The following is a 27,677-nucleotide window of genomic DNA, read 5'->3' as shown; positions in this document are numbered from 1 at the left end:
CTATTTACCAGCAAATCCCAGTGATTCTCACTCTTCTAGAAAGGGGAAAAGAAAAAAAAATGCAACTTCCTAAAATTTAATTAACGGCCTTGACAATGCTGGGGAAAATGTGCATTCTATGTGCCGGGACCCAAAGGTGGGGTGTGTGGGGGGAGTTAAATTGGAGGTGTACAGAGTGATGGCAGGCATCTAGAGAGTCTAGTGAGTTTTTTCTTTAAATTTCTCTTGCCAGTGAAACAAGCAAAGACAGAAGCAGTGAAATGCTGAAAGGCAGGCCTGGGGCTTGTCCTGGGTGTGTGCAGGTGGTTTTCTCCTTGCCTGCTCCCCATGCTGCCCCTCCGATACTGGCTGTGGGGCATCTACTGCTCTCTGTCCTTTCTGGGGAGGAGAGAGGGTGGAGGCAGGGGGCAGGGCTCTGTTCCAGCAGCCACTTAGCCCTAGAGTAGCTGGCAGCAGGGTTAATGTGCACTTAGCACGGGGGGGCGGGGGTGCTTTGCCACTGGAGGGTTTGAGCTTTGTCATGTCGGCAATCCGCAGGGTGGTCTTCACAGGACATTCATCCAGCAGGACCACAGACATGACTCCACAGAACCTTGAAGGGTCTTGAGTGAGAAGCCATTGAAATATTCTTTGCTTCTCAGCTTCCCACCCACCCGAATCTTTGAGGGCAGGTGAGATTGTACTTTGTAACAGAGACCCCCCCCCCCCCCGTCTTAGTGACTCTCCTGCTTGCGGTGCGGTGCCCCTCTAGCTGCTCCAGGCCAGCCATGTGCTCAGGGAGGGGCACTCTGCCCATGTTCTGTGGCTTGGAGTCCCATCACATGGCCCTTCTCTCCTCAAGAGAGGCCCAGGGTACAAAGGAGAGCCTGGGGAGTGGGAATGCACACCCTGGGGCTCCTGCATGCACTCTTGGGGGCCCCCTTCTCTAGACTCGCACCCCTGAGCCCCACCACCTCCATGTCAGCTCCACTGGTCAGCACAGCCAGCGCCTGTGTTGGGCCCGGGGACTAGGATGGGATGGGAGGCAGATGATTGCAGTTTGCTTTTTTTGGTGAGGTAAGATTCACATAACATGAAATCAACCATTGTAAGTGAACAATTCAGTGGCATTTATTAGTATATTCACAGTGTTGTTTAGATGTCACTTCTATGTAGTTCCACCACATTTTCATCACCACAAAGGAAACTCCGAAGCCACTAGGCATTGCCCCCTAGGCCCCCGCCCCCTGCCAGCCCATGGTAACCACTGCTCCGTGTCCTGTCTCTATGGGCTTCTCTGCTTTGGATATTTCATGTAAATGGACCTTTGTGTCTCTGGCATCTTTCTCTTAGCATCATATTTTCAAAGTACTTATACACTGTGGCATGTATCAGTATTTTATTTCCTTGTAAGGGTAACATTCCCTTGGATGTAAATACCACATTTATTTATCCATTCACCTACTGTTGGATATTTGGGTTGTTTCCACCTTTTAGCATGGTGAATAATGCTGCTGTGAACATTCGTGTACAGATATCTGTTTGCGTCCTGGTTTCAGTTCTCTTAGGTATGTACTTAAGAGTGAAACTGCTGGGCCATATGGTGATTCTGTTTTATTTTTTGAGGAATTGCCAAATTGTTTTCCACAGCAGCTGCACCATCTTACATTCTCACCAGCAGTGTGTCAGAGTTCTGATTTTTGTCACATCCTCAACAACACTTGCTATTTTCTGGATTTTTGTTTTGTTTTGTTTTAATTATAGCCAGCATACTGGGTGCAGTGTATCTCATTGTACTTTTGATTTCCATTTTTCTAATGATTAGTGATGTTGAACATCTTTCACATGCTCATTGGCCATTTGCATCTTCTTTGAAGAAATACTATTCAGGCCATTTGCCCGTGTTTTAATTGGGTGAGGGTTCTTTAGGTTATTGGGTTTACCTTGCTTTATCAAACCTCCACCGGGTATTCCTGAGAAGCCCTTTTGTGTCATTAGCATTTCACTGTGTCAGTAGCATTTCTGTCACTGAGAGCCCTAGATCCCTTTTGAGGACCTGGGTTCACCTGATGTTTGGGGCAGGGGAGGGAGGTTGCTGCTGAGTCACCATAACCCCACTGGGACCCTGAGGACATTCTCAGAAGACCTGGACCCTGAGACACATTAAGCTCGAATGCCCCAGAAACAATGGCATCACAATTTGTGTGTAAGATGCCCCAGCCCAGGGATCACCCTGTGAAAGACCAGGGAAAGGAGGGGTGCCGGGAATCAGCAACCCACCCAGCCCACCTGACAAGGCAGGACTCAGCAGGGGAACTCAGGGCTGCCCTGTCTTGCTACACCTCAATCTTGACTCTAAAAATAACCAGACAGATCCGGTGTAAGTTGATTATCATAATTGTAGCTGTGTGATATCATGCTGCTGGTCTCTAGAAGCCATTTTCCTGGGACAGCAGTGTGTTCTGGGACATTTGCTCCCCCTTGCACCCACAAGCTACAGGAGTGTTTGGCAGTGGCACAGAGGTAGGCCTTGGCTGAGGAGTAACTGGAAGGCTTAGTGGGCTCCAGGCAGATGCACCTTCAGAGTGGGAGAGGAAGAATGGAGGAGGGAGAACAGAGAACTGCTTCTGTCTGCAGGTGCTCTGTACCTGGCCTGTCCCAACCACGCTTCCAAGGAGAGGTTCCTGTCCTGGTTCACAGCTGGGAATGGACCTGGAAAGGCTGCATGCCAAGCTGGACACACAGAGAGGCCTAGTGAAGGGGTATGGGCTTGGGCCCAGCTCTGCCCTTGTCTTTCTGCTTCCATGTGTTGCACTAAAATCTCTCTCTTGGATCTAGGCTCATGTCTTTTTGCCTTATCATTGGTGGTCTAGGAAGACAATTGTGATTCTAATCCTATTCTATCCCATGGCCCAGCCCCCTTCCCCTGCACAGAGACCACCTAGGTCAAAGCCCACCCCAGTTTCTATCATGCCCACCATCCTGCCACTTGTCCCTGGTCAGGAAGTTCATTCTATAAATTCTATCACATAGACTCATATGGGAATCACAATGAAAAGGAGCCTCAGCATCAGATGCAACCTTGTCCTTATATAGATAGGGAAACCATATAGATGGGGAAAGCCCTAGGTGGGCAGTGGACCCTTAGGACCTGCCGACTTCTCTGGCCCCAGGTCCATGCTATGTTGGAACCTGCCCCTCTCAGAGGCTTCCCCAGCTCTCTTCCTTATACCCTCCCAGCAGAGCAGACTCTTGGGCCTTCTTTGAGGCCTCTCACATCCCCAGAGAGAACCCAGCTTCTGCTCCAGGGATTGTGGTGGCCCTGTCGGGGCAGTGGGGGTGGGGGAGTGGGGTCTCACCTGCTATTCACTCTGACTGCACCTGTCCTGGCTTATAGTGGGGAATAGGGAGAGGAGGGAGGAGCAGGTCCAAAGCTGCAGGGAGGGAGTAAGGGGGAGCTCCCGGTGGAAGTACTGTGACATCCCAAACCTGCCTCACGTAGGAAGGAGTGTGTATTGGGGGCAAGAGGCCAGGCCTGTTCCTTGAATCCCTGAGAAAAGGGCCTTCCTTGGAGAGGGCCCTTTCTAGTTCTCTCAGACTTGACAAGGAAGCACATCCAGACCATAGGGTGGCCTTCCAGCTCCCATCGAGTTATAGCAGTCTCAGTAGGCCCTGATCTGACCAACACGCTATTGCTGGCTTGTGCAGATGCTTTGGTCCCAGTCAGCCTGTATAGGTACTACCTTCCCAAGGGCTGCCCTGACCACCCCCCAGGAGATAGGAGTCATGGGTCACCATGCATATGCAGAAACTAGACTTTGCTGATTCCACCTTTTCAAGTATTTGGTGAAAACAGTACCCAGTGGGATGGAGGGAAGGATTCCTCGAGGCTCAATTCTGTATCCAGCAGGACATGTCAGGCCCCTAGCATCGTTGGGCAGCTGCCAAGTGCCCCCTCTGAGGCCACAACCATTACTGTGTCTGTCCTTGTCAGAGAGATAATACCTGAGCAGACTCACCATCACACTTACCTGAGCTTCACCCCATTTCATTGAAATGTTAACATATTTACACCAGGTAACTTCTAGGGCACCTGCTTTTTAGAAGAGGCTAAGGGAGGTATGGATGGTTATTTATGATGGCATTTTCTAGCTGGTCTGGAAGCAGGTGGGTTGGTGTCCCAGGTCCTAGTGCCCTGGCTTCTCTGCACGTGTGTGCGCACATACAGCCGTCACTGAGCAGAAGGGCTTGGCGGCCACGCATACCACCCAAGGCAGGACCCTTAGCTTAAGTCTTGGCTTACCGTCTGAATGGCCTTGGGCATGGTACTTAGTCTCTCTCTGCCTCAGTTTCCCCCTCTGCAAGACAAGCATCATAATCATCCCTACTTCTGGCAGTTGTGTTAATTAAATGGAACAATGCACGGAAAGTACTTTAGAACAGAGTCTCTCGCCAAAAGTGTACTGTAGAATTCTTGCTAGTTAATGTTGCACAAAGAGTGCTGGGGGGAAGACAAAAATGAGCAGGACCATCTCTGTTCAGGAACTCAGGGTAGGTGGGGTGACACATTTGTTTAGATCTAAGTCACTGTGCCCTTCTGGGAGCATGAGGGACAGTTCCCCAAGCAGAGGCACCAGAGTCAAAGCTGGTGATGTCCTGGCCAGTCACCCCCAGGCCAGGGCCAGCACACCCGGAGTCAGCTGGGGCCTCAGGGCAGGAGAGTCCAGGAGCCAAGCGGGCCTGGTGACCCACACACAGTCATCAGCAGGCCACTTGGGTGGCCAGTCTTTTTCCATCCAGGCCTTGCCCCGGGTAAGAAATTAATTGCAACCTAATTGGCAGTTTCCTTTGCATAGAAGCCGGAAGGAACTGCCAGTGAGGCTGGTGATTAACTCAGCAGCAGCTGGAAAATCACATTTGGGCAGGAGCGTCCATCATCTCAGTGAGGCTACTGCAGCTGGCCTGGACTGGTGTGGAAGTGTGGGCAGTGGTTGCGGGTGCATGCGGAATACAGCCTGGGGCCCAGGCCCCTCAGAGCAGAAAGCAGGGGCCTGTGTGCAAAGAGTGCATCTGGACTACTGGCTCCCATGCTACCCAGGCTGTAGACCTCAGTCATTGGCCTCATTCCCCCAAACTTCAACCATGCCCAGACCCCTTCCCCACTTTTGGCAGAGGTCTACGTAGGCGATACAAGCAGTGTCAGGAGACCTGGGCCCTGACTGCACTTCCACCCGAGTGTGAGAGATGAACCTCAGCTTCTCTTTCCCGTCGTTGAATGGGGGGAGTGACGTTCCTGGCCAAGGACAAGAGCTCTGGCGAGGTGTGCAAGGAAGAGCTTTTCACAAAGGTAGTGGGGTGTGCCTGTGTGTGCAGAGTGGCATCTCTGAGGCAAGGGCTGGCTTCCAGGTCTCTCTTCCTCCATCCAGCTGCTCACCCAGGCTACCAGCCACCTTTTACAGTCAGGGCCCAACAGGACAAGTGTCCGGGGAGATAGTTCACCCCACATTGGGCTCCCTGCCCTTCCCTGCCATGAACCACACAGTGAGGACTGAGGCAGGAGGGAGGGATGTGGTGGGCCTTGAGAGCTGTGTGTGCCCCTGGCCAGGCAGGCAGGAGCCCTGGGGTCTGTGCCAGAGAGAACCTTTGGGAACAGAGCCCCAGAGCTCATCATGGGAAACTCAGGCACCCAGTATGTGCCGGGATGCCCACCTGCTCCTCCTTGTGTGATGGCCTATCCAGTTTGCCCTTGCTGTGTGCCCAGCCCACACCAGGATGGCCACCCAACCTTGTGGCCATGGTGGCACAGGCTTCCCACTGCATGCTGCTGGCAGCATTTTGGGAATGAGTGGAAGACTGGAACTGAAGCTGCACTGCTGTAATGGTGACTGATGTCCTTGTTGGGACATTAAAATAATTAAGTAATTAAGATGATTAATTTTATGTGTATTTTACCACAATTAATTGTAAAAACTGGGATTCCCTTGTATGCTTCCCAAACCTGTTATTTATAAATTTGATTTGCAAATTTGATCTGTACATTATAATCCTTTGTAAAAGCAGAACCTCCTACTGAGACAAAGCATAGAGATTGCAGAGTGAGCCCACATGCGTGTGTGTGTGTAAGTGAGCACACACATTCTGTCCACCATCTCCAGTTGGCAGTGTTCCTCAGTCACCAGTAAGTCATTTCCTGAGCAGGCATCAGAGGTTTTGTTGTCAGCCTGGTGGCTGTTTGCTCAGCACCCACCACTGGCCCCACCAAGATGGCTAGTGCACTAGAGGGCACCACATGCCCCTTATGAGTCTTATGAGCATAGGAGGAGCATCCAGGTGGCTCTTCCAGCTCATCCTGCTGCTGACTCTGCACCTGTGGCTCCCAGTGCCCATCAGACCCAGCCAGGGTATCTTAGCTACACCCTCTCCGTCTTCCCAAATTTGTACCATTTCCCAAAAGTCCCCAGATTCCTCTCCCTTTGTGAAACCATGTATTTATTGGTTTGCTCCTTCATTATTGCCTTCACTGGTTCACTCATTTGTCTGTTCTTTCAGCTCATATATAGTGAATTGGCTGATATACCTAGAAGGCGGGTGCTCGAGAGAGTGGGGAGGAGGTGAGTTGGGGGGAGGACAGTTGGGGCCTCATCCCTGGTAAGAAACTCTGTTTTATTCTACAAGCTATGGGCAGTTAATACAGGGCTTCAAGCAGAGAGTAACATGATCCGACTGACCCTGGTTACTCTGTACAGGTGGCCTTGGGTTAAGAGTGGGCTCAGGAAGGCCCCTTGAGCAGTGTGGCATCATCCACTTGAGGGAGGTGTGGGAGCATGGCAGCTTGCACTGGGGATGGCAGAGGGCAGTCTGTGGGCTGGTGGGAGGGGTGGGAGATGGGAGAGCTCCAGGTGAGAGTTAGGTGGGTAGTGTCCTGACTGGGGTGGGAAGATGGGAGGAGCAGGTGGGGATGGGTGGGAGGGGGAATCTGGGTCCTCCTCTAAGTGGACTAAGACAGGAGAGGCTGCAGAAAGCCATGGAGATTTACACCTAGCACTGGGAAAGCAGTCAGGGCTGGAGAACGGGGCAGTCATCAGCACAGAGGCTCATGAACACGGACCATGAATGCTCTGGGACAGGCTGCCGTTTACCAGGAGAGAACAGGAGAAAGAACAAGGAGCTTCCGACATCCAGAGGGTTGACAAGGGGGAGGAAACAAGCACAGGAGGCTGGCAGGCTGGCTTATTGTAGTACCACTGGAGAGAACACCAAAGGCAGCAGGTCCTAGAAGCAGCCAGAGAGAAGAGAGAATACCAAGTAGAACATGCAAGTAGAACGAGCACAGAGTTCTCAGAAGCAGCAACAAAAGCCAAAAAAAAAAAAAAAAAAGTCCTTTGAAGGAATGAGAGATAATAACTTTCCTACAGAATTCTCTACACAGCTAAAGTACCTTCCATGAATGAGGTAGATTTAAAAAAATTTTTTTTTTAAGAAAAGGCAAGAGAAACCCAAGCCCCAAGTTCATGTTCAAAATGAGTAGGGTGAGGTGGAAGGTGGGGACCCAGGAGAGGCAGCAGTGTTGCTAAGTGTCCGGTAAAGTTGGCTGTGGGTTCATGGATGTTTGCTGTGGGATTTGCTTTCACTGTAAATGTTCTGCATGATGCATTTATGTGTATCAAACGTTCCACTAGAATAAAGAGGAAACATGGGGCACCTGGGTGGCTTAGCTTAAGTGGTTGAGCTCAGCCACAGCCACGGAAGGTTGACCTTCCGCTCAGGTCACAATCCCAAAGCCCAGGGATCATGCCCCGTATCGAGCTTCCTGCTCAGCAAGGAGCCTGCTTCTTCCTCTGCCCTTCACCTTGCTCTTGTGCTCTCTTACACTCTCTCAAATAAATAAATAAAATCTTTAAAAAAAAAAAAGACAGAAAATGTGAATGTGATTGAAGGGGCCGTGGTGTGGACAGGCCACATCCTGAGAGGGTACTAGTGCTCAGCACTGGGGCTGGGTCTGAAGGGACTCGCACAGGGACAGCTGGCCTGTAAAGGGAGGGGCTGCCCCTGGGGAGAACCTGGAGGGGTCTGTTTCCCATTCCTAGCGAAGATGATGGCATTAGGAAATCGTCTGTTAAGGAGATTCTGCTGGGTTATAATAAAACTGTCATCTACACGATCTGGTGCTCATCAAAGGCAGGAGCCAGGGCTGTCCAGCCAGTGGATTCTGCAGGAGAGGCCTGCCCTGCACACAGATGTAGGCACTGCCACTAACCCCACCCAGTTCTAAGAGCACACCATTACTGTACTTTTCTTTCTTAGGAGTCCTGAATTCCAGTTTCCATACTACCATCCTGGATCATTTTTAGTTGTTGGGGGCTCTCTGCCTTTCCCTGGCAGGGTGACTGCGTGCCCCAGTGAGTGATCACCAGTGCTCATAGCAGCTGGGAAGACAGGCCTGAGCTGGGGTGAGAGACCAGGAGCACCTGTCCAGGAAGCACATGCCCGGATCTGGACTGTCGTGGTCAGAGGGCAGCGCATGTACCACGGAAGGTGGCAGCAAAAGCAGAGGCTCCTCAGGCGAGCTGTGTGTGGCCCCAATAGCTGGCCAGGACCATGGAGAGCTGGCAAAGATGAGCCCACAGTCAGGATTAGGCTTTGCTATACTACTCTACACTAAGTGAGCCAAAGGATGTGTGTGTTGAGTTTGTAACCATGTGTGTGTGAGAATGAGTGTGTGTATGAGAGATGTGTGTATCAGTGTCAGCTCACCAAGGTTGCAGCATTCACTCAGCAAGTGAAACAGGAGAGGTTAACATAACTTTCTAAGCTGTGTTGAGAGAATAAGAGTAGGTGTAGGAGAGCTCTGTGGGCCACCTCAGGCTGAGGGCACCCAGGGAAGGTGGGTGATCCCACCCCGGCTGGGATCAGAGCCTGCTGGCAGAGCTGGGTAGCCACTTACTGCTCATGGAGAAGTTAGCTGGGTTGCTTGGGCCAGAGGCTGGCCTGCAGCCTCAGGGCGGGCTGGAGACAACCCTCCAGGGCACAGGGGAGCCAAGGCTTTGGATGGGTACTCAGGAGTGTTTGTGGGAAGATGATCACCAGACTCAGGTGTGGGCTGTGCAGGCACCAAGGGACCGTGTGCTTTGGGCAGGTGAACGGGGTGGAGCACACGGAATGTCCCTACACCTCTCTGATGCTGGCTCTCCCTAGGCAGCAGGAGCCAGAAAAAGCAAGGTAAAACAGCCAGAAGCAGGAGCACAGCCCTTGACCATCTGCAGTGTCCTCAGCATCCTGCTCACTGCAAAGGGAGGTGCTCAGAGTCTAGCGTGGGCATGAGGATGTGTGTGCAAGCGCATGTGCCCTTGTGAAGTGTTGAATGAAAGAGAGGGAGGGAAGGGGGTGTGGGCCTGCTTCCATTTGTACCCAAATACAAATAATTTAAATCTGCAAACCAAATGGGGAGCATTGCAAACTACCTTTCCAGGCTACAAAATGGTACAAGGTAAAGGCACACCATGGCTGGGGCTGTACTAAATGTAGCCATCGGAACCCACCTGGCAGACACTGTGGTGGGTTTGCTTGTGAAGGAGATGTCGGGGGAGGGGGGAGAAGAGGGCCTGGTCAGAGAAGGATAGCACTTGGTCCCTGCTGAATGTGATTTCCACACCTTTTCCCTGTCAGGGTCGGGCAGAGTGGGAGCCGATGGGGTCTCTCTGAACGTGAGCAGTGATGTGAGCCTTGGGCAGGTGTGCCATGAGCGGCATGGGACCCATCATCCTGTGTGAGGAAGGGCCAGCTCCTCACCCCTCAGCATAGTGCTGTGCAGCAGGGGCCACCTGAGCAGCCAGAACCATGGGCTGCAGTATTCAGGCAGAAACGTTAGATGAGGTATGAGGGAGGATCCTGGCACCACGTGGCATTCAGGGATGAAAGGTATGGGTAGGGAAGGCCTTGCAAATCTTGCTGTGTTGACCTACCCAAAGGGCCAGAGAGGCAGTTCTCAGCAGAGGCAGGTCTGAGCCCACAGGCCAGGCAGCCCTTCCTGGCAGAAAGGGCCAGCAGCAAGCCTCCTGGTGGGCTGACTGACTCCAGTGTCTGATGCCCACTGCCACTTTGTTAGCCATTGTACCAAACCCCGAGATTCTTACCTCCCAGCCACAGTGTTCCAAACTGTGAAATGGGGTAGTAAAGGGATCTACACACAGCAGCTGTGAATCTGAAGTATGAGTTCTGTGGAGTACATACCTATGCAAAGGTGAGGCCTGCTTGTACCTGCCCTGTCTGCTCCTCTCCCAGCATGCCCTTCTCTGATTTGCAGCTGGAGAAACTGAGACACAGTGGAGGCTGGCACACTGTGAAAATGAACACCAGTGGCCCATCCCAGGCTCTCCTCATCCACTTGCCAGGAGTGGCTGCATCATTCATGGGGCCCAGTGTAGAATGAAGATCCAGACCCTTTGTTCTAGAATTGTGACGAATTTCAAAACAGTGACATCAGGGCATTAATCCCTTTGGGCCTGCCCAGGCTGTGCCCACCTGAAGCCGGCCCTGCACCCTCCTCCTCAGTTTCCTGCCTTGGACCATGTGTTTTTCCATCTAGAAGTGTCTGTGACATACCGGAGCATTAAGGGAGCTATACCCAGCTACAGGGACCACCTGGGAGGTATTTTAAGTGCATGTAAGTCTGTTTCTGCTCACAATCATTGCCCGACCCACAAACCCCTTTTGGCAGCAATCGCCTGGGCCCCACATGGATCCTGTAGGGCTGGGCTCTGTGAGAGAGAGCAAGCAGGGCCCATTCTCTCCTGGACATGTGGTCTGCATGGGTGGAACTGTACCAGCTCGGGGGTGGGGAGCTCTGGGAGCTGGGATCTCCTGCCTCCTAGCCCCTGTACCACTGTACAGTCAAAGAGGCTCCCCCAGAAGGGAGCCCTGTTCTGGGGCTGCTCCTATCTACCCAGCAGGGTAGGACACTCTGGGTAGAGTATCCCCCTGACCAGACCTGACTGCTGTCCTCCAGCCCCCAGGTGTCACCAGAGCCACCTGAGAAACCCTCCCCACAGTGGCTCCAAGAACAGCCAAGTTTTACTCAGTTCTATTCTGCTGACCAGGGCCAGGAATGTGTGTCCTGAGAGAAGGTGCTGGCAGAGACTGTGTTGCCTCCTCAAGATGTAAGCTCTGTGGATATGCAGAGTCCCCTCGCTGGTCCTCTGGGGGCAAGAGCACAGACCTCACCTCTCTCCCTGGACCAGTCAGGCACACTAAGACACAGGCTCTGGAAGACACAGGCTGCCTGGTCTATGTCCAGTCTTATGGACTGGTAGCACTCCTTGCAGCGCTGGGAATTGAGGCACAATGGCAGCATCTCGGATCATTAAGGGTTGGTTCGTGCCCTTCTGCCAGGGTAGGGGCAGCATTTGTCTGGGCTGACCTCCCTCCTTACCTGGTATTGACCTAGTATTGGTGTCACAAGTCCAGGCTGCCCCTGGCCACCACCCCGTAAGACCACTGGGAGTCAGTCTTTCCTCCTTTTTGTGCCCAGAAATGCCAAGCTGCCCAGAGAGTTGGTGGGTCATTAGGACTGTCTTCCCCTCGAATTGATATTCTTGACTTGCAGTAAGGCTTAATCACCGCTCAAGGCTTTATAGGGGAGTAAAGCCTGTCCCAGCAGGCAGGGCTACCTCAGTGGGGGCCCAGGCATGGTCAGCTGGGGATCAAGAGCATGGCCGCTGTGGGGGCCCAGGGAGCTGAGTGCGCTGGTGAAGGATGTGCCTCTTTGAAAAGACTGCATTACAAATTCCAGTTCTCTTGCTGTCTTATGTGCATACCCTTGAGCAAATAAACTTTCTTTCTGCCTCATTGTCTGTGTTTGCGAAGCAGTGGTCCTGACACTGTCTGTCTGGAGCTGTGGAGAGATGGAAGGTCAACATGTATGCATGGAGGATTAGCCTTGTCCTGTGTTGCCTCCCAGAGCCATCCAATCAGGTTGTGCTCAGCCTACACTCCACCTTTGAGAGGCAGCAGCAGCCTGCAGGGGGCCAGCATCTTCAGAAGGTTGTGGGGGGAAGAGAGTCATTCTTTCTGTCCGTGGGGCAGTGAATATCACCTTCCCTAACACCCCCTGCCCCAGCCCTCACTTTGAGCTCCTGCTGGATGCTCTGACTTGTGGAACCTTCATGGAATGTTGGATGGCAAGGAAGCCTAGCTGGCTGCTGCTCATGATCCAGTCCCCTGTTGTGGAGCAGCAGTGCTGTGCGTGGCTCTGATTCCCCTTCTGAACCTGCCTTCCAGGACTTGGCCATGCTGGAATGCTGCCATGGGTTGGGAGCCCCTATAATATCAGAGAGACTGGATGGCCCCGCTGAGGAGCACAAGCCAGGAGTCACCCTGCTAGGCAGCACAGAGCAGGCTCTGGCACACTCCTGGTGGGAAGTGGCTGCCAAGCCCCATCTGGGACTCCTCTACCACTGTCCCCTCCCTGTGGGTGGCTCCTCACACACAGGGAGCATTTCTGTCTTTGTCTGAGCCATGACTTGATGAGTCAGTAGGGTCCCCTTTAGGGCTCCACTCTGTGAGGTGTGTGAATGCCTCTCATGGGACATGCAAGCCTCTGGGAAGGATCCTACCTGTGCAGGGACCCTCCAAGGACCTATCAGCCATGGCCCATCACTCAGCTCAGCCTTGTGCTCGTGTCTTCAGCTGCCCTTCAGCAGGAGCAGCAAGAAGCCAGCAGCCATTACAGCTCTCTGAGCTGCCCTCCTGTCCCTGTTATCTGGCAGCCACTGAATCCCAAGGAGGTCAGCCCTGAGTGCATCTGAGAACCTGTGTCCTCTTGGCCAGTGGGGAGGATGTGGGGAGATTCAGGTGGCATTCAAGCTAGCTCCTGCCCATAGTGTCTGCTGGTGAGACCCCAGGGTGGGGGAAGCATGGTCTCAGCACTCCCTCCCCAGTGTGACTTCATGGCGCTCCATAAGTTGCCTCCCCCTTGAATGGCAGCCAATGTGACACTTTGGAGTAGATCCTCCCCCCAAGAAACCTTAGCTCAGAGCACAGGGCAGGCTCCTTGGAGGGCCTCTCTGAACTGCACCCACAGGGACCAAGTAATTCTAGGTCCCACTCCAAGAAGACCTCTCCTAGAGAAGGGCTTTCCAAAGGTCTGAAAGGCCACTCTATGAATGTTGTCGTGCCTCCACCCCACTTCTCTCCATCTCTGTGGTTAGTGTGGGGTTAGTGCCTTTGGCTCTGGCCAGAGCATCTATCTCCCTTCTCTCCCTTTCTCCCTCTCTTCTCTCTCTCCTTCTTTTCCTCGCTTCCTTCTCCCTCTCTCCCTCTCCCTCTTGCTCCTTCCCAGTCCAGGCCTGTCTGGCAGGGAGCAGGTGGGGCCAAATGCACGCTTCCCCCCAAGTTGGTACTCGCAGCCTTGGCTGCCTTTTGAAGTCATCCTGGAAAACATTCCACAGTGCAGGCAGCCTTCCTGTTTGCTTATTGTTTTATCATGTCTGGGGACCTGGAAAGGGCTTACCTGGTGTCTTCACCTGATTCCACTTGGCACTTGATTCCCCATACCCAAATGTGTCCTTGGGGACCCAAGCGGTGCTGGGAGTGTCCTCTGTTGGTGCAAACTGGCCTGGCTGCTAACCCCAACAGCTATGAGAAGAGTGGGGTCTAGGTAGAAACAAGTTTATTGAAAAGATAAATTGGCTACACGAGAGCAAATCCACAAGTAGTTCTAATGTTTGCATTGTGTATTGGGTACTTTCTATGCATTATAGAGTATTTGCAGGGTTTTAGTGGTTTTCAAGCATTGTTCGTCTATTTATCCTAATTGGAAATTCTATTTTTAAAAACCTTTTAATATGAGAAATGTTGAACTTACACAAAGTCAGCAGAGTAGTGAGGTCCTACATGAGCTAACCCAGCAAGGCCATGGTCAACATCCTCTCCCTTGAGGCAACCATGGCTCTCTCTACCCACAGTCCCTTGGTGATCGGGTTTTTAGGGAAAATGTACCTGAGTTGAAATGCACAACTCTTAGCTGTACATTGTCAGCTAAGACCCACACTGCTATCAGGACGTGGGACCTACATTCCCCAGAATGTTCCTTCCTGCCCTTTCCAGCCCTTTGCCTCCTCCCACCCCTAAAAGGTAGACAGTCTACTTTCTGTTACCTAAAATTAGTTAGAATCATGCCATGTGTATTCTTTTGTGCCTGGCTTCTTCTCTTTGGCGTGATGTCTTACAGATCTTTCCAGGTTGTTGTGTGTATCAGTAGTTCACCTTTTTTTATTGCTGCATAGGATTCCGTGGTGTGAAAACTACACTTTGCATATCCACTGACCTGCTGAAGGGCATCTGGGCTGTTGCCAGTTCTTGACTGTGTGAATAACTCTGCCATTTGTGAATAGGTCATTTAATGGACATATGTTTTCATTTCTCTTGGATAAATTCAGTGGGATTTCTGGGTCAAACGGTAGGAGTGTTTAACTTTAGATAAAGATTTGTTTCTCTTATAAAGCCCCGGGTCCAGGGACACCTAGGTGGCCCAGTTGATCAAGTGTCTGGCTCTTGGTTTTGGCTCAGGTTATGATCTCATAGGTGATGAGATCAAGCCCGACTACAGGCTCCAAGCACAGTGGGGAAAACTGCTTGAAGATTCTCTCTCTGCCCCTCCCCCAATATGCATACACTTGCATGTGCACGCTGTCTCTCTAAAATAAATAAACCTTATAAATGAATGAATGAATAAGGTGTCCTGGTTCATTTTAGGTGACTGTTGCCTGCCCTGCTTGTCTGGCATCCTCGTGTACACTTGAAAACCTTGGGTTCAGGTGATTTGGTGAGAAACCAGGGTAAACTCCCAGCTTTTATCAAACTTGGGTAATAGAGAATGATTTTATAGTGGTTTTATACTGCCTCCTCCTCTCTTTATCTATTTTACAGCAATCCACTTGCAGCTTGTGTTTAGCTACACAGATAGTTGTGTGTTGATGTTAGGATTATAGGTAAGAAAGTCCTATGAAGATCAGAATTTTATTTATTTCTGTATTTATGTATGAAAGTCTTTAATTCTATAAATTCTGGAGGCTGAGATCTCTTTCTTATAATTTCAGAATGAGGAGACTCCTAACTTACACACAGTTTTGCTTATAAACTATTACTTATGCTAGATTGGAATTTTAGTTAGTAAAACTTTTGGTCCATAGAGAACCTTTTATCAAAGTGTGAACTAAAGCTGCTAGAGAGTGCTGGTCTGCCTGGGAGGTCTGCTCTGGATATTGTCATCACCACTCCCTCCCTCACATGCTTCCCTGCTTTCTGCAGCTCCACTGGGACTCTACTTCTCCAGGGATGCTTATTGGGAGAAGCTGTATGTGGACCAGCCATCTGGCATGCCCCTGCTCTATGTCCATGCCCTGCGGGACATCCCCGAGGAGGTGCCTAGCTTCCGCCTAGGCCAGCACCTTTACGGCATCGCCTACCGTGCAAGGCTGCATGAGAACGACTGGATCCGCATCGAAGAGGACACAGGCCTTCTCTACCTTAACCGGAGCCTGGATCACAGCACCTGGGAGAAGCTCAGCATCCGCAGTAAGGGAGCTGCCTGACCCCACCCTGTCTTCTTCTCTCACAGCCCACATCACACCCACACTGAGGCTCGGGAAGGTGGCTCCTGTGTGATCCCTGCTGTGTAAGAGTGAAGGGTGAGGTGCAAACATAGGGGAGTGGCCGCTACCCTGGGGCTGAGAGAGAGGACCCAGGAAGAGTCCTTATCACTCTAGCAGAGATCCAGACCTTGTTGGAGAAAGAGCCTCCATGATGGAGTTTGCTGGAAATTCCCCCCTCCAGGTGCTGGGAAAGTCTGTCCTCTGTCTATGGGTGTGTCTCTGCAGTGGCGCTGATGAGGAAAGCCCTTGGGGAGGGTTGGGGAGGGTGAAGACCCCCCCACCCATGCAGTACATGTGCACCATGCAAAGTAGAAACCAGCCTGGCAAAGCTCTCCACCTGCTATTAGACCCAGGACTCAGGGCACCCCTCTGAGGGGGCAATGATGCAGTAGAGGCTGGTGGGGAGAAATAGGAGGAATAGTAGACCCCAGTGCTCAGAGCACCTGAGGGAGTGGTATTTGAGCTGAACCTGAATGACAAGAGAGGCAGGCCTGTGAGGCACCCTAGGCAGAGGGAGCAGAACCATGGGACCATGAGCAGAGACAGGCATCTGGTCTAGGGCAGCTCAGGGCAGGCAGGAGGTGGCCAGGCAGCATAGAGAGCCCAGTGGAGCCCTGTGGACAAGGGTGAGGACTGGACTTTCCACCAGCCCTGGAGCTCCTGCCCCCTCCCCTGCTGGTATGGTGATGCCCCACCAGGCCTGACTTCTCTGTCTACAGATGGCGGCTTCCCTGTGCTCACCATCTACGTCCAGGTCTTCCTGTCATCTGCATCCCTGCGTGAGGGCGAGTGCCAGTGGCCAGGCTGTGCCCGTGTGTACTTCTCCTTCATTAACACCTCCTTCCCAGCTTGTGGTTCCCTCAAACCCCGGGAGCTCTGCTTCCCTGAGACTGGTGTCTCCTTCCGCATTCGAGAGAACAGGCCTCCCGGCACCTTCCACCAATTCCGTCTGCTGCCCATGCAGTTCCTCTGCCCCAACATCAGCGTGTCCTACAAGCTCCTAGAAGGTGAGTGCTGACCTCGCAGAGTGACCCTTGGTGCTGCTGTATGCCAGGTATGGCACCACCAGCTCTTGACAGCCATCTGGTGTACTCTGCACCACCACACCACCCTTTCATTTAATATCCCAGAAATATTTCTTGTGTGCCTGTCATGAACCAAGTACTGTTCTAAGGGCTAAAGATGTGACCGTGAACAAAATAAGTCACAATCTTGCCTCCCTAGAGCCTCCATTACCCCTGGGAAGTGGAGGCCATGCTCATGCCAAGGCAATGGAGGTGATCTCTGGAACATGCTAGTTGGGAAGTAAACTTCCAGGAATGTGGAGTGGTGGAGACTGTGGTCTTCTGTGCCCTGGCTGGGAAAGGGAGCACTGGAGCCAAGGTGGGAGGGTACCAGGGAAGCTGTGCTAGCCCCTTTGATCGCTGTGGTGGGGCCACTGTGTGGCTGGACTGGGGAGAGTAGAGGCACATGAAGATACAGAAGTTCCTGAGGATTTCCCCTTGAGGGACTGGGGAGTCATGGAAGGCTTATAGGGGGTGGCACTGACAAGACCTGACTTACCCCTAAAGGATTATTCCAGCTGCTATGCTAGGAATGATTCGATATGGGCAGGGGAGGGTGGAAGCAGGGTTACTACCTGAGAAATCCCTAAGCAACAGAATGAAGACTGGAAGAAGGGTGGAAGCCACAGAGCAGCGAGAAGCAGGTGGCTTCTGGGCATGTTTTGAAGGAAGATCCAGCATGATTCCTTGATGAGTTGGATGTGGGTGTTAAGGGAAAGAGGGGAGTCAGTGTGGTTCCAGGATTCCACCTGAGCAGCTGCAAGGGTAGCCAACTTGGCCACAAGATGGCCCTGGGGAGGCTGGCCAAGGTGAGAGCAGGCGGTAGATCCCCAGGGAGTTGAGAGAAGCCACCTGAACAGATCCATGACAGGAGGCACCATCGAAATATCCAAAGCAAGAAGGTGGGACACAGAAGGCACACTGCTAGTTAGGGGGACGTGGATTCACACCAGGTTTAATTGCATACACACGGCAATGATGTTAAAGCAGATCTCAGTAAGGTAAGGAAAGGAGCCAGCCACTCCCCCAGCCTCCTTCCATTTGCCCTGCAGCTGGGCTAAATGTCTTTGTGCAAGGTTGTCAGCCACACATCAGGTTTAGCAGGCTGCCCTTCCTCATGAAGATTACATAATTAAATTTTGTTGAGCATGTGTTTTGTAACCATAAACAACAGAGAGAAACATATGATAAGCATTTCCCAGGTGTAATTCATATATAATATGTGGCTCTGACGTGAGGGACCGAGGGATGCTTGTTCTCCCATGCAGTGGAGCTGACGTAACCCTCCATGCTTGGCTGTGAGGGTGGTCAGTGTGGACCTTCAAGCCCTCAGCATTTCCCCCTTTTTCCTGAAGGATGAGTTATTCCTGAAGGATGAATTTCAGGACAGGCTTGGGTTGAAGAGTGTGCTATCATGACTGGTCCTCCCCTCACCAGTGACACGAATCACTGACCATATGGCAATGCCTAGTGAGAGGAGCAGGCATGCTCCTTCATCTATCCTGTCTTCTGGTGAGGAAACTGAGGCACAGAGAGGCGGAACAACCAGTCGGGGATCACACAGCCAGGAGGTGTAAAGTGGGGGTACAAAGAAGGCAATTGGAAGTATTTGTGTGTTAACTTCCAGTCACACACTAAAAGTCCACCATGTTTGTTTTCAGATGGTGGAATAGTGGCTTTATTTCTCTTGTTCTCTAAAATGAGCACATACTAGTTCTGTAATTTAAAAATCTCCTGTTTTTTTTTTTTCAAAAGCCAGCCAGTGCTAGGAGCTGTATGTCTGGGCCCACAGCCTGGTTGAGCTAGTGTTCCCCCTCCCCCATCAGTATGGAGGTGGGGAAACTGGCAGGCACAGGAAAGCTCATTAGTGCACAGCATCACTGCATACAGGTGCTTGGAGCTCTGTGCCCCTCCCCTAATCTGGAGCCCCGGAGGAGGAGCTCAGGGCAGGGCTGGCATGGTCCCCAACCTGGACCCGCAGAGCCCCCCTCCCCTGCGGCCACTCCTGGCGGGCCCAGAAAAAGACAGCTAGCTCACCCTGATTCCTGGAGGGAAGTCATGTTGGGGTTCCTGGTCTGCTTGGTGTGTAGGTGAGAATCTGCCCTTCCGTTGCGCCCCGGACAGCCTGGAGGTGAGCACACGCTGGGCCCTGGACCGTGAGCTGCGGGAGAAGTATGAGCTGGTGGCCGCGTGCACCGTGCGCGTCGGTGCGCGTAAAGAGGAGGTGGTGATGGTGCCCTTCCCCGTGACCGTGTATGACGAGGACGACTCGGCGCCCACCTTCCTCGGGGGCTTCGACACTGCCAGCGCCGTGGTGGAGTTCAAGAGGAAGGAGGTGCCTGTCTGCCACGCCTGTGCTTGTGTCTTGTCTGTCGTCCATCTGTGGGGTGTCTGCCACTCCGTCCACCATTTATTCTTGATCCGTTCAGGTGTCCGTCTCGCCATCGCCACGTGGCTGACCATCCTTCCAGATATGTGTCTTTCATTTGTCGGCCCAGGGCTTTCTTGGGGCTTTCTGCCTGTCTCGAGGGTAGCAGAGGAGAGGGGAGGTCAGCCCAGCTGCCTATGACGAGTGTCCGGGGACCCTGGATGCCTAGCATGTGCCTGACCAGGCTGTCAAGGCCAAGCGCTTGCGTCAGGTACCGGGGCGCACCTGTGCCGCTGCCGGTAGGCACAGCGGTGCTACCCGCGGCGGGGAGAGGACAGTTGCCCAGGAGGGCACTCCCTTCCACGGCTGTCAGCCCTCACTGGAGGTCTGAGATCTCCCAGCACGGCTCCGCCCACCTCGGCCTGCCCGGGCGCTGGTCCTCACTGGTGGAGCGTGACTGCCACCTGCTGGGCCTTGGGCGTCCTGCAGCCGGCCGGCGAGGGGCACAATGGGAGATGGGTGTTCTTACCTGCCTCTCCACGCACCCCGGGTGCTGGTTTGGTGGATGGGCTGGCGGGAGGAAAGCACAGCTCATTGGTAAAGACCCCATAAGCTTGAAAGGGCTTGCCTTGGGGTGACAACAGAGTCTAATTAGCAGTGAAAGCAAATATGCCCTGTGACTGCTCTGAACTTTTCTTGTGATCCCCTCCAGCCTGGTATATGGAAGGTATTTGGAGGAGAACATTCTGGTGTACACCGGGGCTTGACTCTGGTTCTGCCAACTATCTCAATGTGACAGAGAGCTAACCCCACCCTGGGTGGCCTGGCTTACTGTTCTCCTAAGGGACCTGGTAAAGCCTGTCAGCAGAGCACCTGGACATCTGCTTTAAAAGTCTCTTCCTACCGGAAGTCTGTAGATGCCTATCACACCTGTTGCACAGGTGAGGCACAGTGGCCTAGGGATGGTGACTGGGCCAGACTTGCAAGGGACCCCACGGGAACTCTAACACAGGTCAGTCTGTTGTTAGAGTTGGCTCTGATTACATACGCTTGGCCCACCTGTGGGGCATGTGCCCTTCTGAAGTCTCAGGCTCCAGGGTCTCTGAGGGGTCCCTCTCACCAGCTCTGACTGGCATCCTGTTGTCTGCAGGGCACTGTGGTGGCCACAATACATGTCTTTGACGCGGACGTGGTACCAGCATCTGGGGAGCTCCTGAGGCGATACACAAGTACACTATTCCCTGGGGATGCCTGGGCCCTCCAGACATTTCGTGTGGAACACTCACCCAACGAGACCTTGGTCCAGGCCAACGGCAGCTTTGTGCGGGCAACTGTGCATGACTACAGTAAGAGGGGCCAGGCATGGCCTGGCTGGGCCCCCTAGGGAACTGGCAGTCCACTCTTCCAACAGCACCCTACACACACAGACACTTGTCCTGGCCCTCTGAGCCCCAGGCTACAGATCCTTCCACCCTACCCAGCCCTTCATTGTCTCTACTGGGCTCATCTTGGCCACATTGGTGGGTTTTTACAGGCTTTCTTCTCTCCTTGAGCTGCCTCCTGGCAGATGGACTTCCCCATGCTGACTGTGCCAGGGCTCACTGCCCACTACAAACATATACATCATTGCCTGAGGCCTTCCTCTGGCCTCTGCTTTGTGGGCCCCCAAGGTGCCTAAGTGCTTGGGGATTATTTCTCCCTTGTCCCCATAGCTCTCTACTAGTAGGTTAGTATATAATGGCAGCTCTGTGTGCTTGAGTCAGAGGATTCCACAAAGATTGTCCTATCTGGTTTCTGGAATGTACCACAGAACTAAGCTCCAGGGGTGCATGGTGCTCACCTGCAGGTTGGGGCACCTTCATCAGCTGCCTTGCCTCCTCCACCCTGCTGCCCATATTTTTCTAGAATCACCTTCCAAATACCCAACTTGCACTTGAATCCTTGTTTTGAGATCTGCTTCTGAGGGATCCCAGAATCGCTGGTACCATTACCCCTTTGTGCCTGGACCTATCCTGTTTGTTTCTCATCCTCTCCACCCCCATTGAGCCTTTGAAAGTCTCCTGCCCTGTACAAGGGAAGATGTTATCCCTGCCCAGGCTCACTCATTGTATACAGCATGTGTACGAAAACCTCCCCGCCCCTATCCTTCTGTCTCTGCAAAACTAGGACCATAGCCATGGCATATAGCAGGTGCAGAAACGTGCAGGCTCCAGGCTCTGGAGGAATGGAGGCCAGTATAGTCTTCCCAGGGCCTCAGTGGTGGTAGATCTTTATCTTGTGTATGCCTATACCCCACACATACATACTCCATGTATACATGCACACATGTAGACCCTATACACAACACACACAGACACCCCACCACACATGTACCTACATACCATACTTATGTACAGGTTACCTCCCAGCTATGAAGGGTTCTCTTGGCTTCCAGCTCAGCACAGGGCCAACATTTAAACAGTGGTTCTAACTTAACACCACCTGCCAAGTCTGTTATCCACACAGCATAAGTGTGAAAGTCTGTTTGCACACATGGGTGTGCATGCCAGGCATGTGGCTGGGAGGAGGCCCGCAGTGGCATGGAGCAGTGGTCCTAGGCCTGCAGCAATTAGGGAGTCATCAGTGTGCTCCCACCCACAGGGCTGGTTCTCAACCGGAGCCTCCCCATCTCGGAGAGCCGCTCCCTGCAGCTGGCCGTTCTGGTCAATGACTCGGACTTCCAGGGTCCCGGGGAGGGCATCCTCTTGCTCCACTTCAACGTGACGGTGCTGCCTGTCAGCCTGCACTTACCCAGCGCCTACACCTTCACTGTGAGCAGACGGGCCCGCCGCTTTGCCCAGGTGAGCCTGCAGCCCGATGCCTGGCCTGGGAAGAGGCCTGCAGGGGCAGAGGACCCCCAATGGGAGGGCACTCTGTTTAACAGATTGCAAGCAGGGCTGGGGTTGAGAGATCCTCCTTCCCTGGAGTGAGTACACAGAGTGGCCCAGGGGGAGCCATGGGCACAGGTCTGGGGAAGCTGGACCATGGCGGAGTTGGTAGAGTCCTGGGCAGGGGTGGTGGTCACCAGGGGTCTCCTTTTTGCCCTCTTCCATTCTTATCTTTAAAACGTGTTTTGTCCTAACATAAGAGCAATGCCAGCTAGATCTACATATGGTAGACTTAAATCTTCCTGGTAAATTATTAACCAGAAAGTGGTTTGTAAAAATACGGGCCTCATGTGGCTCCTTATGTTCAAAACCAAATTTTCATTAATGGAATTTGCACATCTGTAAATGCAGGCAGTAAGCAGTGGCGCCCTCTGCGGGGAAAGGCTGGGAACACTTCCACTTTACCTGCTGCAAGTGCGTTTACTAGAGTCTATCTTGTGTTTGTCGTTGGAAAACAATTAGAAGTGGAAAAAACATAAAGTAATAAGTATCCATTAAAGAAGACAAGGGACGGAGAGGACTGATCCCTTCTCACCATGTCAGCTAGTGCTTATCATTTTGGTACAGTTCTTTCTAGAATATTTCTCTTAAGGACTTTTGTAATTTTACTTGGAATTGCAGCATGCATATGACTTTCTGCTCCTTCCTGATGGAGTGGCTTCAGACACATCCCCTTCAGAAGGTCCTGCTTAGGGCTATTTCCAGTTGTTCCTGTCTCTGTGGTTGGTTCCCGTGCCCCCTCCAGCCCTGACAGCTACCCAGGTCCAAAACACAAAGGACCCCACCCTTGGACATGTCCCAGCTCCCTGACCTGCCATCCAAGGTCTTTTATGGAGGCAGAGGTCAAGAATGGTGAGAGGTGGCAAGGCAGAGGGGCCCGAAGGGTCTCCAAGGAGCTACGGAATGGGAACAAGCACTGCAGAAGACGTGTACTCCAACACACTCAAAAGATCATAGGGACCTGAGTCCCAATGTAGCCTCACCCTCACTGTGATCTTTCACCCCCTCTCCAGGCTTTATGATTGTAAATTGAGGATAGTGGCCTGGGCAATTTGGAGGACCACATGGGGGAGTGGAAGCCAGCACATTTTATATGGGGATGTGCTGGGACAGCCACCATCCAAGAGGTGGTTTTGCTGTGGAGTCAGGCTTGGGTATAGAGGAGCATGGCTCTGCCCTGGGCCTGAGCAAGGCTGAGCAGGGACCTGCTAAGTGGCTGCAAGCAGAGCCTCCCCCTGCCCCACCCCTGCCCTCTGCCCCCCAGCCTTAACTAGTCAGAGTCTGGGTTTAAGCCTCTGAAACTCTCATTCTAACTCAAGTGGCCAAAGGATAGAAAGGAGAGTTTCAGCTGCCCAGCTCCAGGACCCAGCAATGGTACTACCAGCCTAGCATCCCCAGGAGAAGCATTTTGTCTTTCCCAGGGCTTCCAGCCACAGTCCCAGGAAGGCCCCCTGGAGCTGTAGGACAGGCAACTATGGTACATGAATCATGTGGCCCCCAGTGCAGTGCTCTCACTGCCCCGGCAGGTAGCCTGGGTAGGGGGTGGAGCACCCCAGCCACTTGGAGTAAGGATGGCAGTTGGTGGTCTCCAGAACAAATGTGGCCTGGCCAGGAGAGGGGAGGGGAGGGGAGGAAGAGGGACCCACTCGGCCTCCATGTCAAAACAAGTGAGTGAATAAAGAATGAGCTGGAGAAGGGGCATCGTTGAGGCAGTCTCTAAACCAAACCTCAGTGCCTGTGTCCTTTCACCTCTGGCTCCCAGGAGCAGGGGTGGGTGGTGGTGTGATGGACGGAACCAGGGCCAGGCAAGTGGATGGGTCTGCCAGTTCCAGGGGCATGGAATACAGGGACTTGTCATTCCTGGACCTGGTAGGGGACTGTTCAGGTTTCAGGCTGCCCAGAAACCCCTCCGGCCACCATCACAGGCCAGTGCACCACCCAACTGAGGCATTCCCTGTGCCCCATGCCTAGATTGGGAAAGTCTGTGTGGAAAACTGCCAGGAGTTCAGTGGCATCCACGTGCAGTACAAGCTGCAGCTCTCCAGCACCAACTGTAGCGTCCTGGGGGTGGTCACGTCAGCCGAGGACACCACAGGGACCCTGTACGTGAATGACACGGAAGCCCTGCAGCGGCTCGATTGTTCTCAACTCCAGTACACAGTGGTGGCTGCCGACCGGCCAACCCGCAGGCAGACCCAGGCCCCGCTGGTCGTCACCGTGGAGGGGACATGTGAGTGCCAGGGCCCATGGAGGGTCGGGACAGGCAGGGTGTGGTAAAACTACGGGCTTTTCACACACAGAAGGGGCCAGGCCTGTCCCCCTTCGCCTATTGGTAACGTCCCTGAGACTGCCTGAGTATCCTTCCCTATAAAGTGAGAATAACAGTGCACCCTGCATAGCCAGGCTGGGAGGATAAAACAGTGTAGCCCAGAGTGACCGCATAGTAGATGGTCACTACTCCCCATCACCACCGCCCATGCATTCTGTACATGCACTTGCTTTAGGGCTGCCTTATAAAATACAAGACCCTGGTTAAATTTAACCTTCAGGTAAGGAACAAGCAATTTTTTGTTGTATGTCCTATGTAACCTTTGCAGAGTCTCTTAGAAGGCAGACTTCTAAGTATGTCCATGCGGTATTAGAGACACAGTTACACAAAGTGAGTATTCAGTGTTTATCTGAAATTCAGGTTTAACTGGCGTGTGTGTTTTTGGCTGAGTCTAGCCACTAGCTACCGCACATCCTCCCTCCATACTTACCCCACCTTGCCATGACTGCGGTCCCAGCCCTCTTCTTCAAGGGGCCCCATCACTGCCCTGTGTCCTAGTGCTAAGGCACTCCTGCCCTTCTGGGCTCACCCATGAGAAAGGCTGCCCCTGGATGCTGGCTGGACACTGGGTCCAGGCCAGCCCCCTCTGACCAGTTTCTGCCACCTGCAGATGTGGCTGAGGAGCCAGGCTGCCCCCTGTCCTGTGCAGTCAGCAAGAGACGGCCTGAGTGTGAAGAGTGCGGCGGCCTGGGCTCTCTGACGGGCAAGTGCGAGTGGAGACAGGGAGATGGCAAAGGTAGGCCCCACACAGAGCCAGGCCTATGGCCAGGCATTCGAGAGGGGTAATGGTGGCTGAGTGGAAATGGGGTCCATGTGGGCCTGCTGGCTGCTGTGATGGCCCTCCCTTCTGCACCTCTGTTGTCCAGAGCCCTGTCCCCACTTGTAGTTCCTGATGCAAGGAGAGGGTGGGCGTGAGTGCAGAGTATGAGCAGCACAAGGACATTCAGGCTCTTCATCATTGTGGGACCACAGGGCCCTTTGGGTTTGGGAATGTCTGAGCCAAAGTTGGGATGTGCAGAAGACAGGCTCTAGCTGGAAGGCCCCAGGCCAGGCCATGTGGCCCCAGGCAGTAAGACTGGTACATAGACAGCAGCCAGGTCCACACTGTGCCCTCCACAAGGATCCCACTTATGGAATCTCTGCTCCAGCCTCAGTTTGCTCCTCTGGAGGGGTCAGGGTTGGCCAGGGAGGCCCTGGGATGCCGCCTTCTGGCTCTGGCAGTCTGACCAAGGTGGGTACTCCCAGATGGTAGTGACTGGCCTGCCGTGTGTATTATAGGGATCACCAGAAACTTCTCCACCTGCTCCCCCAATGTCAAGACCTGCCCTGATGGCCACTGTGATGCTGTAGAGAGCAGGAATGTCAACATCTGCCCCCAGGACTGCCTCCGTAAGCAACCACTGGGCCCACCAAGTTCAAGGGCCTGGCATGGGTAGGGGTAGCCAGCCAATGGGAGAGGCTTGGACTCCCACCCCTACTTCAGCCAGACCAGCCTCATTCCTGAGTCTCATATACCAAGACTTTCTGACATTTCCTTGGAATAAAGGGCTCTGCTCCATCAAAACTCTGGAGACTGGTGCCCTGACCCACACTCTCCAGTGTCTCTCTGGCCAGCTGACTTGGGTACAGCTCCTAATCCCTGATTCTCCTGTATCCCTGCTGCCCCTTCTGTGCTTTTGTAAAGTAACCTCAGCAAGGACCCTGGGCAGCCTGTGGGTTCCTGATCCCATCTGCTGGTGCCAGGGACCTGGACTGGGGGCAGACTGTGCTGATTCCTGCCCAGGTTTCCCAGATTTCAGAGTTCACTGCCCTCCCCAAGTCTGAGGATGCTGACATCATGTGGGGAGGGACCTCTCATGCTTCCGCCTGGGTGGTCCTGGTTTGTCCAGTCACACCAGGAGGCTTAGTGGGCTGCATCTGTCACCAGGAGGTGGCAGCATCATCGGTGGGCATGAGCCAGGGGACCGCTGGGGGATAAAAGCTGGCTTCGGAATCTGCAACTGTTTTCCTGAAGAGAAGAAGTGCTTCTGCGAGCCTGAAGACAGCCAGGGTGAGTGGGTAGTGGGGGCACTGCTGCCGGGCAGGGCTCCCCACACCTCCCTGAGCCCCAGTGAGCCAGGGAGGAAATTGCAGGAAAGCAGGTGAAACCCAAAAGACCCTCTTCCTTTCCTCTGGGCCTTGATTCCCCAATCTGTGTAGACAGGTCTAGGTCAGGGCCTCTACAGAGTGACTTCTGGCCCAAAGTTCTGTGACTAAGGTTGGGCTGGAAAGTTCTTCCACCAAAAAAAAAAAAAAAAGAAAGAAAGAAAGTTCTTCCACCAAATAATTCGGCATCTACTCAGATTGTCCTTGACCAGGGCCTTGTCTGGGCCCCCAGCACCATAGATCAGAACCCCCGCCCCTGCCAGCCCAAGCCTGCAGATGTTCCTTCCACGCTAGCAGGTACAGTGGGCAGCATGGGCCTGGGCACCCTGGGAGCTTTCATGACTGAGCCCAAGGATTTTTTCTCCTAGTTGAGTTGTTGCTGCATGGTGCTAGGTCCAGAGCCACTTTCCTTCCCTCTCCCAGTTTCATAAAGAAAATACAAAAGACATCAGGAACACAGAGGAGGGAGTCTGCCTCCCACCAGTGCTCCAGGGCCAGCTGGCTTTGGTGCAGTGTTCCACGGCCGGTGCAGTCGTTGCATATGCTGCCTCTGCTGTGTGACCTCAGGCAGGCTGCTTAAACTCCCTGGACCTCTTGGCCCTTCTGTAGGAGGGTGACAGCAGTCTCTGTAGGGCAAACATAACGCACAGTCCCCGCCAAATAATCAGTGCCGTGTGAGTGTCTGCATTTCTCTCACATCCTGACGCCAGCAGCACTTGCCAGCTGCTCAGTTTGCCACAGCAGCCTTCCAGCTGTGGATCCTGGGGCACCCTTCCGGAGCGCTGCCCCTCACAGCCACCCCTGCCCACAGACCCACTGTGTGATGAGCTCTGCCGCACGGTGATTGCAGCGGCTGTGCTCTTCTCCTTCATCGTCTCCATGCTGCTCTCCACCTTCTGCATCCACCGCTACCACAAGAATGCCCACAAGCCGCCCATCGCCTCTGCCGAAATGACCTTCCGCCGGCCCGCCCAGGCCTTCCCAGTCAGCTACTCCTCATCAGGCGCCCGCCGGCCCTCACTGGACTCCATGGAGAACCAGGTCTCTGTGGATGCCTTCAAAATCCCGGTGAGGCTCTGAGCAGGGCCTCGCGCTTAGAGTGCACCCTCCTGGAGGCCCTGCAGGGGGCTGCCCTCTGGCCTGGGGAAGCTGGGAGGTGTGGGGAGGGGTGCACAGGGCACCCTGATGCTGAATGTCCTGTAGCCCACAAGCAGC

The 27,677-nt window shown here is 53.3% G+C and overlaps 1 protein-coding gene and 1 long non-coding RNA gene across 3 annotated transcripts in view; one reads left to right on the top strand and one right to left on the bottom strand.

The window, feature by feature from the left end:
* RET (ret proto-oncogene) overlaps positions 1 to 27,677 on the top strand; it is a 49,940-nt gene that overhangs the window by 6,460 nt on the left and 15,803 nt on the right. Inside the window, exons 2-11 of one of the 2 annotated variants that reach the window (XM_049103339.1) lie at positions 15,286 to 15,552; positions 16,349 to 16,636; positions 18,784 to 18,824; positions 20,212 to 20,407; positions 21,702 to 21,901; positions 23,960 to 24,218; positions 24,928 to 25,053; positions 25,596 to 25,706; positions 26,245 to 26,367; positions 27,274 to 27,530. In XM_049103339.1, the coding sequence (XP_048959296.1) occupies positions 15,286 to 15,552; positions 16,349 to 16,636; positions 18,784 to 18,824; positions 20,212 to 20,407; positions 21,702 to 21,901; positions 23,960 to 24,218; positions 24,928 to 25,053; positions 25,596 to 25,706; positions 26,245 to 26,367; positions 27,274 to 27,530 (1,868 nt within the window). Of the gene's footprint in view, positions 1 to 15,285; positions 15,553 to 16,348; positions 16,637 to 18,783; positions 19,029 to 20,211; positions 20,408 to 21,701; positions 21,902 to 23,959; positions 24,219 to 24,927; positions 25,054 to 25,595; positions 25,707 to 26,244; positions 26,368 to 27,273; positions 27,531 to 27,677 lie in introns of both variants that reach the window. The other variant, XM_025466444.3, reaches the window with a different exon arrangement.
* Positions 17,637 to 20,806, bottom strand: LOC112672023 (uncharacterized). Its single transcript, XR_007406788.1, has 6 exons — positions 20,121 to 20,806; positions 19,591 to 19,631; positions 18,974 to 19,212; positions 18,731 to 18,854; positions 18,148 to 18,214; positions 17,637 to 18,060 (listed from the first exon to the last, which is right to left on the bottom strand). It is a non-coding gene; the product is annotated as an uncharacterized LOC112672023 (long non-coding RNA).

The sequence above is a fragment of the Canis lupus genome, chromosome 28 (assembly GCF_003254725.2).
Source record: "Canis lupus dingo isolate Sandy chromosome 28, ASM325472v2, whole genome shotgun sequence".
In the NCBI taxonomy this organism is placed as follows: domain Eukaryota; kingdom Metazoa; phylum Chordata; class Mammalia; order Carnivora; family Canidae; genus Canis; species Canis lupus.
This window is presented reverse-complemented; position numbering and strand designations above follow the sequence as displayed.